The sequence below is a fragment of the Camellia sinensis genome, chromosome 3 (assembly GCF_055761805.1).
Source record: "Camellia sinensis isolate YWXY chromosome 3, ASM5576180v1, whole genome shotgun sequence".
NCBI lineage: Eukaryota > Viridiplantae > Streptophyta > Magnoliopsida > Ericales > Theaceae > Camellia > Camellia sinensis.
This window is the reverse complement of record NC_138963.1, coordinates 72,089,401-72,105,975: the sequence shown is the minus strand read 5'-3', so window position 1 is coordinate 72,105,975 and position 16,575 is coordinate 72,089,401. Positions and strand designations below refer to the sequence as shown.

The 16,575-nt window shown below is 37.9% G+C and overlaps 1 protein-coding gene across 7 annotated transcripts in view; it reads left to right on the top strand.

The window, feature by feature from the left end:
- LOC114305677 (regulatory-associated protein of TOR 1) overlaps positions 1 to 16,575 on the top strand; it is a 50,365-nt gene that overhangs the window by 17,885 nt on the left and 15,905 nt on the right. For 3 of the 7 annotated variants that reach the window (XR_014364120.1, XM_082920007.1, XM_082920012.1), the window contains exons 2-6: positions 4,628 to 4,730; positions 7,421 to 7,503; positions 7,578 to 7,739; positions 7,830 to 7,946; positions 8,541 to 8,701. Coding sequence is in view for 6 of the 7 variants with exons in the window: in XM_082920007.1 (XP_082776133.1) it covers positions 4,628 to 4,730; positions 7,421 to 7,503; positions 7,578 to 7,739; positions 7,830 to 7,946; positions 8,541 to 8,701 (626 nt within the window). In the remaining variant the exon portion in view is untranslated. The remainder of the gene's footprint in view (positions 1 to 4,627; positions 4,731 to 7,420; positions 7,504 to 7,577; positions 7,740 to 7,829; positions 7,947 to 8,540; positions 8,702 to 16,575) is intronic. The other 4 variants (XM_082920008.1, XM_082920010.1, XM_082920009.1 and 1 more) reach the window with 4 other exon arrangements.

Here is a 16,575-nt window from a genome sequence, read left to right as displayed (position 1 = left end):
GTTCCACCATAGGAGGCACAGGACTTACTTCACACCAAGGCTCCCCCGGAAATGAGGACGGTGACACCGGAGAGGACAAGAAATAGGACTGGGATTCAAAGAAAGTGACATCCATGGACACAAACCACTTACGAGAAGAAGGGTGGTAACATTTATACCCCTTTTGAGTAGGAGAGTAACCAAGGAAAACACACTTGAGGGAGCGAGGGTCCAACTTACCACGAGAGGGAGAGTGATTATGGACAAAACAGATACAACCAAATATTTTGGGAGGAATAGAAAACAAGGACGGAGAACCGAGGAAGACGTGAAGCGGAGCCTGTTTGTCCAATACCTGGGTAGGGAGACGATTAATAAGATAGGCAGCGGTGAGAACAGCGTCGCCCCAATAGGGCCGAGGTACATTCATAAAAAAACACATGCACCGAGCCATGTCAAGAAGGTGCCGATTCTTGCGTTCGGCCACCCCATTTTGTTGAGGGGTATTGGTGCAAGAGGTCTGATGGATAATGCCATGAGCAGAGAAATATTGTCCTAACCCAGAAGCTATGTATTCCCCGCCATTATCAGAACGAAATATTTTGATAGTGGCCCCAAACTGAGTACAAATCATCTTATGAAAAGTGCGAAACACAGAGAAAACCTCACTCTTATCTTTCATGAGATACACCCAAGTAGCATGAGAAAAATCATCAATAAATGTAACAAACCAGCGATGACCTTTCACAGACAGAACACGAGAGGGACCCCAAACATCAGAATGTATTAATGAAAAAGGAACGAAACTTTTATTCAAACTGGGAGCAAAAGAAGCTCTATGTTGTTTTCCAAGTTGACAAGACTCACAAAGAAAGTCAGACACATGATGATTTGCGAAACTAGAAGGAAATAAATGCTTAAGTAAATGAAATGAGGGATGCCCAAGACGCCGATGCCACAGCCATAAATCAGCGGGGGTAGTAGAAGACGTGGTGGAAGAATAAGCAAGTTTGTCCGGTTGATCTAGGAAGTAGAGACCATTTTCTGCACTACCACTGCCAATCGTCCTCCCCGTGACAAGGTCCTGAAAAAGACAATGATCAGGAAAAAACGTCACACTACAATTCAAATCTTGGGTAAGACGACTTACGGATAACAGATTAGCAGAAAACTTGGGAACATGGAGAACAGAAGATAGATGTATGGTAGGAGTGACTTGGACTAAACCTTTTCCAGAAATGGAAGAAACAGTACCATCGGCAATCCTAACTTTGTCCTGACCTGAAGAGGGCTTATAGACAGAGAAAAGATCAGAGGAGCCAGACATATGATCTGAGGCACCAGAATCAATAATACAAGGCAAGGATGTATGACACAGGAAAGCACAAGGAGAAGATGCTAAGTTACCTGAGCGGGCAAAGGACGAGGAAGCGGTACTGAGAGCAGTAGAAGATCGGCGGTCCAACAATTGGCGCAAAGCATCCTCCAACTCAGTATCAGAAGTTTGGGTAACAGAAGTAGAATTAGACTCAAGGGTATCAACGGCACTAGACTGATGAGCCCGGGAATAGGAACCACGTCCTCTAGATTGGCCTGACCGACCTCCTCGAGAACCAGACCGATCACCTCGACCCCCGGATGGAGTCCCATGAAGCTTCCAACACGTCTCACGAGTATGCCGCGGCTTCTTGCAATAATCACAGAATACAGACTCCTTATTAGCAGACGGAGCAGGCAGGCTGAGGCCATCTCGAGGAGTAGACAGTAATGCGGAATGGTCAGTAGAGACAGGGGACATCATGGCAGACCGGCGACTCTCCTCATTTTGTACATAGGCAAATGTCTCCTGAAGTGAAGGAAGAGTATCCATACTCAGAACTCGACCCCTAACTGGATCATACTCCACATTGAGGCCGGCCAAAAATTTAAAGACCCGTTCCCGTGCGATGAACTTTTTGTACCCGATAGAATCAGTAGGGCAAACGGGCTTATAGTCTTCCAGGTGGTCAAGGCGTTTCCAGCCGTTGGTGAGGAAAGTGAAGTACTGAAGAACAGTTTGCTCCCCTTGAAGTGAGCTCTCAATAGAGCGGCGCAACTCAAATGCCTGTGAAAAATTTCCTTTGCGGGAATAGGTAACAGCCACAGCCTCCAAAACGTCCTGGGCGGTCTCCATAGACAAGTAGCCCTCACCAAGTTCTGGAACCATCGAATGGATAAGCCAACTCATAATCAAAGAGTTGGTAATCTCCCATTGGTCATAACCTGAGTCAGTGGTACTAGGTGCCTGTATCCTGCCATCAACATACCCCATCTTCCCTCTGCTTTTCAAAAACAAAGTCAAACTTTGAGACCATGCTAGGTAGTTTTGACCATTAAATAGAGAGGTGGTGATTTTCAGACTAGGGTTGGGGTTCTCAGTCATGGTAGTAGGTAGAATGGGACTCTCACTCTTTGGTGTTTGAGAAGAAGGGGACACACTGGTGGAATCTGTCATGGATACAATACTACCAAACCCGCAACAAAACTAGTGACAATCACAAACCCGGAAGGTGGTAGTGAGATAACAGGCACAATGACTACTATAAAGACATAACAAAAAATTAAGAAACCATTTTTTTTTTTTTTTTGTGTTTTTTGTTTTTTGTTTTTTTTTGTTTTTGTTTTTGTTTTGTTTTGTTTTGTTTTTTTTTATATATTGATTTATTTATATATACATATATTTATATATATATATAAATATCTATATCAGGTTATATTTATATATATCAGCATATATATATATATATATATATTTATATATGAGATACCAGAGTGACGAAGACGAGGGAGATGAGGACGACGAGGGCGATGACGGCTGGAGGAGATCGACGGGCTGAGGCGAAGCTGACGAGCAGACGAAGTAGGCGAGGGCGATGACGGCTGGAGGAGATCGACGGGCTGAGGCGAAGCAGACGAGCAGACGAAGCAGACGAGGGCGATGACGGCTGGAGGAGATCGACGGGCTGAGGGACGAAGACGAAGACGAAGACGATACAGAGGACGGCTGGAGGAGATCAACCCAGCAGATGATCCAACTAGGTATGTTATGAACCCTAACCCTAGAGGTGTAGCTCTGATACCATGAAGCTTGGGTAACCAGCTTGGGAATGATAGAATATCACCCCCTATTTATAAAAGAAGATTAGGGTTTACAAGAAATGCAATTTACAAGATGATCCCTGAGTGCTATCCCTGAGTGCATAAAATGATTACAGTGATTACAGACAGACCCTAGTGTGCCTTTCGGCTAATATAATATGCTAACACTTAATATAATATGCTAACATGTTACATTGGAGTGTTATGTTTCGGAAAAATTTGGAGTGTTAGCTTGTTACGTTTGGAAAAAGTACACTAACAAGTTTATTAATGTGTTCCATTGGAGTGTTACGTTCTTATTCGTAATGTGGGATTTGTTCTAGAAGAAGGGAAAACCCAAAACCTTTATAGTGTGCGGATTGCCCAAATGTGTAATTTCACATTTGGAGAAACCCACTTTTATCCCTAAAAAATCAAATCCAAATATGTAAGTGACTACTCTTTTGTGTAATTTCCACTTTAATAGAACCTTTGAGTTCATAAGAAAAAAAAGAGGACTAAACAGTTTACAAGATCACATTTTGAGATTTATTGTTACTTCACCCTTATATCTAAGCCTTTCAACAATATTAAGGGATGCTCTTTTAGCCTTTCTACTTTTGAGGAATTGATTGATGATTTGAATATTGGATTCAACAAGTTTGTATTTTTTTTAAAATCTGTATGTTAGTTGTCTTGACTCTTTGACTCGTGAAATGAGATGTGTAAACGAGCTCTGAGCTTGGTCAAAAACTCGCCAGTTGGGCTTGAACAAGATTAGCGAGCACTACTCGAGCTCGAGCACCCCAACACTTGGCTAACTCTGGCTCGACTTGGCTTGGCTCAACTCATTTCCAACGTGGTCTCATGTTAGACATTCTTGATGCATTTCTGAAATGCTGTAGTGATTTTAGCACTGTTGATATAGATCCGGTATATGAAATTGGTTAGCCAATGATTTTGTTATTTTATTATGTCCAAGGATACTCTCATGGGAGTTAATACAAAGCAATATCTTCTTGTGCTGGGTTGGAAGAGTTTCTCTAGGTTGTCATGATTGTGTGCACCTATAATAATTATGGTTTTGTGATTGTCATCCGTTATAGCTCCATGACGAATACCCATACACCTTGCTACATTTGTGGTATTAAGTAGCCTGCCTTGACTAGGTGGTCAGGGGTTTGACTCCCCTTCCTTCCTTGCCCTAACAAAGCAAATAATTGAATTTTTTAAAATAAAACAAAATAAAATTTAAAATAAAACTAGCTCCATTATCAATCTTCATCCCGTTAATACATCTAGTATCCATGCAGTTTGTAACTTGGTAGTTACTTCTTTTTTGTTTTTTTAATTGTTGAAAGTGTAGTTTCTATTGTTCAATTAGCTCCATGATCTATGTCATTCCCTTCGCCAATGTATCATTTCACTCTGTCATTTTGTTTAATGTTTCTCTAGTCTAGAGCATATGCTTATGGTTTTGAATGTTCAAATTAACATCCCATGCCAGTTTTAACTTGAACTTTTAGTGCAGATGAGAACAGGATATGTAGCACTTGTTTTGTGTTTAAACATTGGTGTTGATCCACCAGATGTTAGGAAAATATCTCCTTGTGCAAGGACGGAGTGCTGGATAGGTATAATGTCAAGCATAACTCAATTCAACTCAAGTTCGCTCAACAACAATCGAGCATAAATGCCATGTTGTATTTCTTTACTCTTTTTTTTTTTTTTTTTTTTTTAAAAAAAATTTTTATGTATTAATTGAGTTCCAAAATATATTCAATTGTACTTGTTGGTAGCAATTTCTTATTTAATTCCACGGATGTGGTCTATATCCTTTCTGAAATATTTCCATGTGATTTGTACAAGTAAACTGGCATATATATGCTTTGTTGATTGTTATTTGATTCACTTGATCAAGAATTTGTAGTTTCCCTATGTTTTTATCACAAAGTTGATAAACACAATGTGCAATTTTTATTATTGTCACTGCTAAATGCAGAAAATGAATAGGGAAAAATTCTTTTTGTACAAGTGATGAAGATGCTGAGGTTGTGTTTTACTGGGGTGTGATTTCCCTACGGAAAATGGAAAGGAAGATGCATAATTATAAACTCCTCTCTCCAAGTGGGCTTTGTTTGCTTTAAAATCGATTAGGTTTTGGAAAGTTAACTAAAATGGCATAATTTGCTGCAATAAATTTCAAGTTGGAAATGGGCAAAAATAAGTATCAATATGATTGTGTGACTTCTTGACTGGTTTGGATAGTGAGTGACCTGCTTACATTGTGCGTAATACTGAGAAATACAAACTGGTTGGATGAGATCCCTGGGGTGATCGAGATGGAGAACTGGGCAAATTGGAGATGGGCGGTCGCTAATAGGGTTCAGGTTCTTCACCTTAGTGAGGCCTTCTTTTCTTTTTGTTCCCCTTTGAAAGATGAGGCTAGGAGGGTGCTAAATCCAGAGGCGTGGGTGTTGGAAGGGAAGCCTCTGTTCTTGGATTGGTGGTCACAAATGGGATGTTGTTATAAGCCGGGAGTTGGCCCAAGAGGAATTTGGGTTAGGTTGTTGGGATTATGTTTTCATCTGTGGAATGAGATAGTATTCAGAGCTATTAGTAATGTCTGTGATGGTTTTGTCAGAGCAGATGAGGTGCTGACAAAGATGCAGCATCCTATGTAAAAACTTTCTAAATCTTTAATGAGTCATCACGTAATACTGAGTTGTGACCTGAGGTCACTACGTTTCTCTTTGCATGCAACCTTATAAAGTGGACTTATTATGTGTCTCCATCCATAGTAAGTTCACTGTGTGTCATTCTATGCCTACTTAACAGATTAGGGTTAGTTGCTAGATCACTATGTGTCTCATTCTATGCCTACTTAACAGATTGGGGTTTAGTTTCTTAGACATGCATTGGTTTTTTCCATTAAGCTCCATGTAAGCTAATGTTTGATGAAAAAAAAAAAAAAAAATCATCCATTGATGTATCATTAATGAAGGTACGACGTCGCTTGCTTGAACAAAGAGAGAGCAAGGTGCATTCACTTGCAGCATGTCTACCCTAGTCCAGTGGAGGTTAGGTTCCCCAAAGTTTACGCCACCTACCATCACCCTTCGGGCCTATTATCCTATTTGGCATTTTTTATTTCTGGAGTTTTAGCCCCGATTAGCAAAGGACCAGAGAAACTTTCTAGTTATGAATTGGTTATAGAACCAATGGGCGACGCTTGGGCTTTTTTGTCCATTTAGAATGCTCAACTTGGATTAAATCACTTTCCATACTGGGGGCATTAGTTACATTATGTACGGCCAAACCTTCTCAAAGAACTGTCATTTCATCTTCAATTGCTTCCACTTTTAAGTTTTAATATCATAAAGTAATTTATTGTTAATGTTAAAGATACATTTATATTTCCAAAACATATTGTCTATCCATTGTTTTGAATTTTAAAATCAACCTAATTGGGTTTTTATATATTTTAAATGCATGCTTTAGATACTGGTGGTAACACAAAGAAACAATTGAGGTTTTGGTGAAGCCTTAGATCTTTTAGATCCATGTTTTCTTTTTCTTGGTCTACAAAACTAAAAAGTTCATTCCTTGTTTATATACATGTTTAGTGACACCACTCTAGGTGAGCATGTGGAAGTATAGCCTTGTTGTAACTTGGGTATCATCCTGCATAGCTAAACTACTGACTGTAGTTCCTTGGGAACTAAAGTTCACCGAGGGACATGTTAGAAATTCTATAGATCCCGTTAAGAAGATGCTTGGGGAGGTCCAGTTTTTGCATCCTGTCGTGTCCATAAAATTGTTCATGTTTTTCCTTTTTTTTTTCCTAATTTTTTCTCTATAGACCCCAAAAGTGTATTTCTTGTTTTCTTCCTTGTAGATGGATTGCACAAAAAGAGTGGTTCTCACTCAAATTCGTTGTTTATATCTTGAAAGTTACCTTGTACATTCTGTTCGAGTTGGCAATTGGAGAGGTGGACAGAGAGTTCTATTTGTAAGGGAAAAAAATGACATTTTTTTTTCACTGACTTGCTATATTATCTGATAAGGGCTTTTATGCTTTGACCTTTTGAATTTTTTGTGGACTGCAATTAACTGCATAACCTGTGGCTCCTTACAACGGACCCATATAAACCCATGTTTCTTTTGTTTATTCTCTGTTTAATTTGCTTTTGAAGTTGTGGCACCTGTTGTCAAATTGGTTGTGCATTTGATGATGGCTGTAGTCACTCAGATTTATTTCTTATGTATAGGTTTAATGTTATGAAAGTATTTATGCCATTTTACTTCTTCCTTTTGTTGGCAGATCCATTTTCTATCACAACTGCAACGGTAAATAAAACAATTGGGAACTCTTTGCTTGGCCAATATAAACGATGGCAACCCAAAGTGAGATTTTTATTATTATTTGTGTAGAAATTTAATATCAAATAATGTTTTGACTATTCTTCATGACATATAAGCAGGCACATTATGAGCTTCAAATTGATCCAACAGTGGGTGAAGTGAAGAGAAAATGTAATATGTGCCGCTTGAATGCCAATTCTGATAGAGTTCTCTTCCATTATAATGGACATGGTGTACCAAAACCAACTGCTAATGGTGAAATTTGGGTTTTCAATAAGGTTAGTATCTAATATGAAGTTATGATCATGTTTTGTTCTTTATCACTTCTAGAGTAGTGATGTTTCTCAACTGTGCTTCAATAAGTGCAGGGTTGCACACAGTACATTCCCTTGTCAGTTAGTGATTTAGATTCCTGGTTGAAGACACCATCTATCTATGTTTTTGATTGCTCTGCTGCGGGAATGATTGTCAATGCTCTTACAGAGGTGCGCAGCTGTCACTCAAGGTCATTCACTGAGAGTTTTGTTATAGATGGCATAATAGAGTGCATGGGCTGCCTTTTTTTCCCCCAAATATGATAAGTTAAGAATATGCTAAAGTTCAGAGCCCCTTTTTTTTCTTTTTGTTTTTTTGTGGGGGTTGTAGAATTTAAACAAAGTAGCAATAAGTTTGAGGGCTAAAGCTTCCTTAGAATGTAGACGAATCATTTTAGGAAAGGATGGATGACTAATCCGATGGTTGATTTGGATAAGTAAAACTGCTAAACTTTGGTTGGAAACAGAAACTTGCTTCCATAACAAACCATTCATGTCAGACTCCGTTGCATAATTTATATCCACATTCCTGTCCTTGTACTAGTACTACATTACACCAAATGACCAAATGGGTGTATCTCTCGTATTTTTCTTCTTCCTGTCTTTCTCTTGTTCTTAGGCAAGTGGGTTGGGTGAAAATGAAGTGGGTGTGTCTTCTCCCATGAATTTGTGCCTGTGATTCCAATCTTGATTCCCCATGAAAACATGAGTTCCAAAATTTTTATTACTTTATTGACCTTATTTTTTTGTTGTGTTTTTGGTTAGCTCCAAGAGTGTAATTTGAGTGGTCCATCTTCATCTTCCATGAAGGACTGCATTCTTCTTGCAGCCTGTGAAGCACATGAAAGTCTTCCTCAACATGCTGGTTTGCCTGCAGATGTGTTCACTTCCTGTCTCACGACGCCAATTAAGATGGCATTGAGTTGGTATGTTCCATTTCCTTGATGATGTTCTTAATTTGACCTGAAACGATATTTATTAGGTAGGTAGGTTTGTTTCCTTTTAAGAGATATATAACCAATTAGTGGTTATTTCCTGGATGAAGACCCTTTTATTTATTTTTGTTTGATGTGTGTTTCTTTTATTTATGTTTTTTGGGAGGGGGGAAGGGGTTTCAGTGGCATTTCTCAACTGCAAAATATCCTATGATTTTCTTTTTAATAATTTCAAAACTGGACACACACTGAGAAGGACAAACACTTCTAAGCAATTGGTGTGTTTATGTTGGACATCAATAGTCTTTAAACACACCCTGAGCATCCAAATTTGTCCTATGATTTTTCTAATATTTTTAGAACCAGACAGACATGCTTCGGATACTCGGGGGACACATGTCTATTGCTTAGATCACTTAGACACATAGAACACGAGATAATTTGAAGAAAATAACATGGAGTCCATGATTAAAATCAAAATAATATGGATTTATATCTATCAAACCTCCTTTTTTAGGCTTTTTAATTTCAAGAAATTTCCAATTTATTTGTGAATAATTTTTTTAAATAGATACTATGAGCTTTTGTTAACGCTTCTTTTCCAGTATATGGAATGGTCTATCAAAATAAACAAAATCTTATGATTTACAATGCAATTCACAATGGGTGAATCTATTTTGGGATAGAATCAATATTGAATCACATGATTAAAAATTTGACTTGTGTTTTATGATCTATGTAATTCGTGAAACTACCAAGTCCGACATATTTAGACTCTTTGTTTATCTCTTTTTTTTTTTTTTTTTTTTTTTGGTGAAAATGTGAGAATACAACTTTTAAGAGTGTTTAGTACAAACATAACCAATATCTATGCATGTTTTGTAAAATTTTGGTGAGCAGAGGATTTAATATGATCCAATTACATCGGCCCCGTTTGGTGTAGCTATTAAAATAGATTATAGATTATAGATTATGACTTTAATCAGAAGCTGTTAATCTGTTTGGTGTAGCTGTTAGATTATAGATTTAAGTTGCTGAATAGTGTTTATTAAGGGGTTGTTTGGGATATTCTAAATAAGTGCACTTTTTGAATTTTTATAAAAAGATGTGTAGAAAAGTAGAGAGGAGATGTTGATTGATGTGACTCAAAAAAGATAAAAAGATAAAAAGTGTGGATTTATTTAGTCTTCCCAAACAAGACCTAAACAAGCTGTGAAGTGGCTTTTTGCTGTGTAAATGTCTTTTTTACCCTTGTCTTTTTCTTCTTATTTTCTTTCTCTATTTTTTTTTTCCTTCTTCTCTCTCTCTCTTCTTTCTTTGTTAATTTTGTTTAATTTCTTTTCATTAGTGGAAGTAAATTGTATTTTTTTTGTTAATTTTATTTTTGATTACACAATACCAATTAATAATATAAAAATTGTTAATGGAAGTTTTCCCTTATGTAAAAATTAAATAATTAAATAATTCATTATAAAAATTATTCATTAAATACCAATTATTCATTAAATACCAATTATTCATTAAATATCAATTATTCAGTAATTTTTTAATTTTTTAATTTACCAATTTTTTTTTTAATTTATTAATTCTTCTCTTCTTCTTTAATTTATTATTTTTTTTGGGATTAAAAACCCTAATCCCACCGCCAGCAGCTCTCTCCTCCTCCTCCTCCTCCTCCTCCTCCTCCTCATACTCCCACTGCTGACAACCCCTTTTTCTCTTCCTCCTCATCTCACCACCGGCAGCCGTCAATCGTCACTTCCCCCTGCCGCAATTGCAATTACTGTGAGATTGCAGAAGAGAGAGAGAGAGAGAGAGAGAGAGAGAGAGAAAAGAGATCGCGAATAGAAAGATCAGCGGTGCTAGGGTTTCAGATCGATGGTTAGGGTTTAAGCTCTGGTTCAGATCGATCGTCACTTTGAGCGATCACGAAGAGAGAGATTGCGATGGTTAGGGTCTTTGGTTCAGATCGCTCACTGTGAGCGATCGGAGAACACTGGGGAGAGAGAGAGCTTTGGTCGTCGGAAATCGCCTCTCCCGTTCGTGCTAGAGAGAGAGAATGATTGTTCTTGGTTTATATAGACGGCACACTTGTAATAATTGGAAATTGTGAAGGGCATTTAAGTAATTTTACACCCCTCTGCATAATCTCAGTTGCGTAAGCTGCTTGGAGCAGTTTCTGATTTTCAGCTTATTTTCCTCTCAAAAAAACTCTTAGAAGTAGAAGCAGAAGCAGCAGCAGAAGCAAAAGCAATTTTTTCAAAGCTAGACCAAACAATCCAAAATTGCTTTTCAAAGCTAAAAGCTATAAGCTGGTCCAAAAAAGTTAGATCAAACACCCTCAATTTACATCCTGTCAAACTAAATGGGTTCTTAACAGTTTTTTCTCTTTTTTTTTTCCCCTCATCATAATTAAAATAAAATACTCCCCACATCCCATTTTGTTGGTCCACTATTTCATTTTGGGATGTCCCAAAATGATAGTCCCATTTAAAAATTCAGTAAAAAACATTTGATTTTCCAAAACTACCCCTTTTGAGTAATTATAAATATATTAAAAATTTGAAAGATAGGGGCATTAGTGCAAAAATATTTTGAAATTTAAATTTAAGTGTAATGATTGCATGCCCCCTTAAAAAGTTGGAATCCCCAAAAGGGACCAATTAATTGGGATGGAGGAAGTATAATATCTTATAAGGATGTTTAAAGTTAAAGTAACTTGCACCCATGAATTTTCCATTGTTATTTTGGTGAAATAAACATGGTGTATTACAACGTGGGTTAGCTTAATCAGACCCCAACTTAGAAAATATGAGGAAGAAGAACTCCGAAAATATGAGGAAGAAGGAATATATTTCTGTTATATTCAAAACTTCTTATTTTACAAGACCAAATGACACTCCTTATATAGGAGATATTACAAACATCATTATAACCCATTATATGCCACTTACATATTATATATTACCACTATCTACCACTATCATATTATATACATGCCACTATCTACTTATATGCATTAACACAAATTTCCAGCACTCCCCCTCAAGCTGGTTTGAAGATATCTTCCATAGCCAGCTTGCTAGTCAGCTTATCAAATTGCTTCTTGTGTAGTCCCTTTGTTAGCACATCAGCTAATTGTTCACCTGTTGGAAGGTAGGTCATACAGATTATGCCAGCATTGATTTTCTCCTTGATGAAATGTTTATCCACTTCTATATGTTTTGTGCGATCATATAGAACTGGATTATGAGCTATAGATATAGCTGCTTTGTTGTCACAATAGACCTTCATAGGTGTCGGGTGAGAAAGCTTTAATTCTTCAAGAATTCTTTTAATCCACATTACTTCACAAATTCCATGGGCAACAGCTCTGAACTCTGCTTCTGCACTACTTCTAGCTACCACATTCTGTTTTTTACTCCGCCATGTAACTAGGTTCCCACCTACAAAGGAGCAGTATCCGGATGTTGATCTCCTGTCTGTAACACTTCCTGCCCAGTCTGCATCTGTGTATACTTCAACTTGAAGATGTCCATGTTTCTTGAACAGTAAGCCTCTCCCTGGAGTTCCTTTCAAATATCTTAAGATCTTATAAACGGCCTCAAAGTGCTCTGCCCCTGGTGAGTGCATGAACTGACTTACCATGCTGACTGCAAATGCAATATCAGGCCGCGTATGAGACAAATAAATCAATTTCCCGACAAGTCGCTGATATTGTTCCCTCTCTTTGACTTCTTCAGCCTTAGCAGCTTGTAACTTCAAGTTAGGCTCGATCGGAGTCTCCACCATCTTACAACCAAGCATACCTGTTTCTCCAAGGAGATCAAGAACATATTTTCTCTGATTAACGAATATACCTTCCTTGGATCTTGCAAATTCCATTCCGAGGAAATACTTGAGGGCTCCCAGATCCTTAATGTGAAATTCTTTTGCGAGTTTCTCTTTGAGGGCTGCTAACTCTGCTTCATCATTACCAGTTAAAATGATGTCATCAACATAAACAATCAAAATTGCAATTTTACTGTTTTTTGAATGTTTATAAAATATTGTGTGATCTGCTTGACTCTGCGAGAAGCCACAACTGATAACTGCCTTCCCAAAGCGTTCAAACCATGCTCTTGGTGATTGTTTGAGTCCGTATAATGACTTGTTCAATCTGCATACTCTGTCGCTTCCAAGTCTCTGCTCAAATCCCGGCGGTAGGCTCATGAACACCTCCTCTTCAAGATCACCATTGAGAAATGCATTTTTAATGTCAAGTTGATGTAGAGGCCAATCTGAATTTACTGCAAGAGATAACAGTACTCTGATGGAATTTATTTTAGCAACAGGAGCAAACGTCTCCTGATAGTCGATCCCATAAGTTTGAGTGAAGCCTTTAGCCACCAGTCTCGCCTTGTATCTCTCAACGCTTCCATCTGCGTTACATTTTATCGTAAACACCCATTTACACCCAACTGTTTTCTTGTCTTTGGGTAGATCAACTATCTCCCAAGTACCACTTCTCCTTAAAGCATTCATCTCCTCCATGACTGCTAATTTCCAATTCGGATCATCCAATGCTTCCTGTATATTCCTTGGAACAAACAAGTGTGAAATCTTAGATGTGAAAGCTCTATGGTTTTTAGACAGTCTTTGATAGGAGAGGTAATTTGCAATAGGATGTTTAACGCAATTTCGGACACCTTTCCTAATTGCTATAGGAACATCAAGGTCGGAAATAGAAGGAATAGGATTACCTAAAATTTCGATGCCAGAACTCGGGTGGACATTCGGGTCATTAGGATGGACATTCGGGTCATTATTCCTCAGATGAAATCGCTTCCTAGTATAAACCTGAAGCTCAGGATTTAGATCATTTTGTAGTACTTCTCCCCCTAAACAAGAATCTTCTTGACTAGGCACCATAGAACTTGGTTCTCCTAAGTGATCATTATCAGACAGATGTGGTTTTTGTGTAGGATAAATGACATTGGGGAGCGGGATAGAAATATCCGAAAAACGGTCTTCTACTCCACTTGTCTCCCCCTGAAGAAAAGTGTTGGGGAAATAGGATTTTGTTTCCACAAATGACACATCCATACTCACATGAAATTTCTTGGTTTGAGGATCGAAACACTTATACCCCTTTTTGTTTGAGGAATAACCCAAAAAAACACATTTTATAGCACGGGGGTCAAGTTTTGAACGAAATTGACTAGGAACATGAACATAGGCAGTACATCCAAAAACTTTGGCGGGTAAATCAGAAAACAACCTCGTGTCAGGAAAAAAAGTTTTGAGACAATCGAAAGGTGTTTTGTATGTTAACACCTTTGTAGGCATCCTGTTTATCAAATAAGAGGCTGTTAAAATTGCTTCACCCCATAAATATTTAGGAACATGCATGTAAAACATTATAGCACGTGCTACTTCAAGTAGATGTTTATTTTTTCGTTCTGCAATGCCATTTTGTTGAGGGGTATCCCGACATGTAGATTGATGAAAAATCCCATTTTTTTCCAAAAACTCACCCAACTGCTCATTGAAATATTCTGTTCCATTATCAGAATGTAAAATACCAATTTTGGTTTGAAATTGGTTTTCAATCATATTGTAAAAATTTGTGAATAAATTTTTCACGTCAGATTTTTTATTCATCAAATAAATCCAACATAAGCGAGTATGGTCATCAATAAATGTAACAAACCATCTTTTACCAGAAAGAGTAGTGATTTTAGAAGGGCCCCAAACATCACTATGAATCAAATAAAAAGGTTTGGAAGCCTGGTAAGGTTTTGGCAAATAAGTAGAGCGATGAAATTTTGCAAAAATGCAACTTTCACAATGAAAAGAAGAACAATCAATCCCTTTAAATAATTCTGGAAATAAATGTTTCAGATAAAGAAAACTAGGATGTCCTAGCCTATAGTGCCATAGCATTATTTTTTCTCGAACAGAGATTGAACTAGTACTATTAAAGCTCTGAGCTTTTTTATTACTAACAGGTACTTCATCAAAGTAGTAAAGACCTTCAAGCATCCTAGCACGCCCAATCATCATCCCCGAGTTCTGGTCCTGAAATTCACAATGGGATTCAAAAAATGTAACACGACAATTAGAATCCTTAGATAGTTTACTGACAGACAAAAGGTTACAGGCTAAGTTGGGGACGTGAAGAACAGTATTGAGATTAATTTTCTCAGTTAGTTTAATAAATCCTTTTCCTGCAATAGGTGAAAAACTACCATCGGCTATTCTGATTTTGTCATGACCAGAACAAGGGAAATAGGTACTAAATAAATGGGAAAAACTAGTCATGTGATCGGAGGCACCGGAATCTATGATCCACGGAGAAAAGTTTAGGCAAGAGAAGGCTTTAGGATTTTATCAGCTTTAAGAGTTGATCAATCTGCTCTTTGTTGAAGGGACCTGAATCGGCTTCATTAGCGGTAGGAAAGCCACGATTCTTCTCTCCTTGTTTGCTGCTTTTCCAGTTGACAGGTTTGCCATGGATCTTCCAACACGTTTCGCGTGTATGGCGAGGCTTGTTGCAAAAATCACACCAGACCCGTGGCTTATCATCAAACCTGCGCTGGTAATTTGCAGCCTTGTTGGCCGCAGCATCGCTAATTAAAGCAGAAATTTCAATTGATTCACCAGTACCTTTTTTCTTAAGCATGACGCTCCTTCGGCTCTCTTCCCTTCTGACTTCGGCAAATACTTCGCCAATGGATGGGAGAGGAGGTCTGCCAATAATTCTTCCTCGCACTTCATCGAACTCAATGTTGAGGCCGGCAAGAAACTTGTAAATACGGCTGTCTTCCACAGTTTTCTTGTGGTGGTTGCAGTCGTCAACCGATTTCCATTCGTATGTGTTGAAGATGTCAAGATCCTGCCACAACCTTTTCAACGAATTGAAATATTTGGTGACGGAATCATCTCCTTGACGAATCTCTCCCAACTTCAAAGTTAATTCGAAAACTTGAGATTGATTTCCTAGGTCAGAATACATCTGACTAACATTATCCCACAATTCTTGTGCAGTAGGATAGCACATGTAATTAGAGCTTATATCCTCCTCCATGGAATTGACCAACCATGTCATAACCATGGAATTTTCAGCGTCCCAACTGTCGAACAGCGGATCATTAACAGCAGGAGCCTTCTTGTCACCAGTGATGTAACCGATCTTTCCTTGCCCACGGATATACATCCGAACAGATTGTGACCAGCGGAGAAAATTATCACCATTTAGGCGGATGGTGGTGATTTGGACAGAGTGAGAGTTTGACGTTTTCACCGGAATGGCAGCGGCAGGGGTTGAAGTGGTTTCGGACGTGACTTCCGACATGGCTATGACGGTTTTAGGGCTGCTGTGTTTTTTGTAGCTCTGATACCAACTTAGAAAATATGAGGAAGAAGAACTCCGAAAATATGAGGAAGAAGGAATATATTTCTGTTATATTCAAAACTTCTTATTTTACAAGACCAAATGACACTCCTTATATAGGAGATATTACAAACATCATTATAACCCATTATATGCCACTTACATATTATATATTACCACTATCTACCACTATCATATTATATACATGCCACTATCTACTTATATGCATTAACACAAATTTCCAGCACCCCATGTTCCCACAGTTCTTTTTTTTTTTTTTCTTTTTTGGAACAATAAGAAACACCTGTTAAGGCATGTGAGGATGAAGGTTTCTAACTTGCTTTTTATTTGTATTCTACTCTATTTGAATGTTAAGAGAAAATATGTTATAATTTTAAATAATATTGTGATTGGTGGGATTTGGACCCACATCTCCTGCTATGAGGTGTAATCATGGCCTCATAAAAGAACTATTGACTAGCATGTGTCC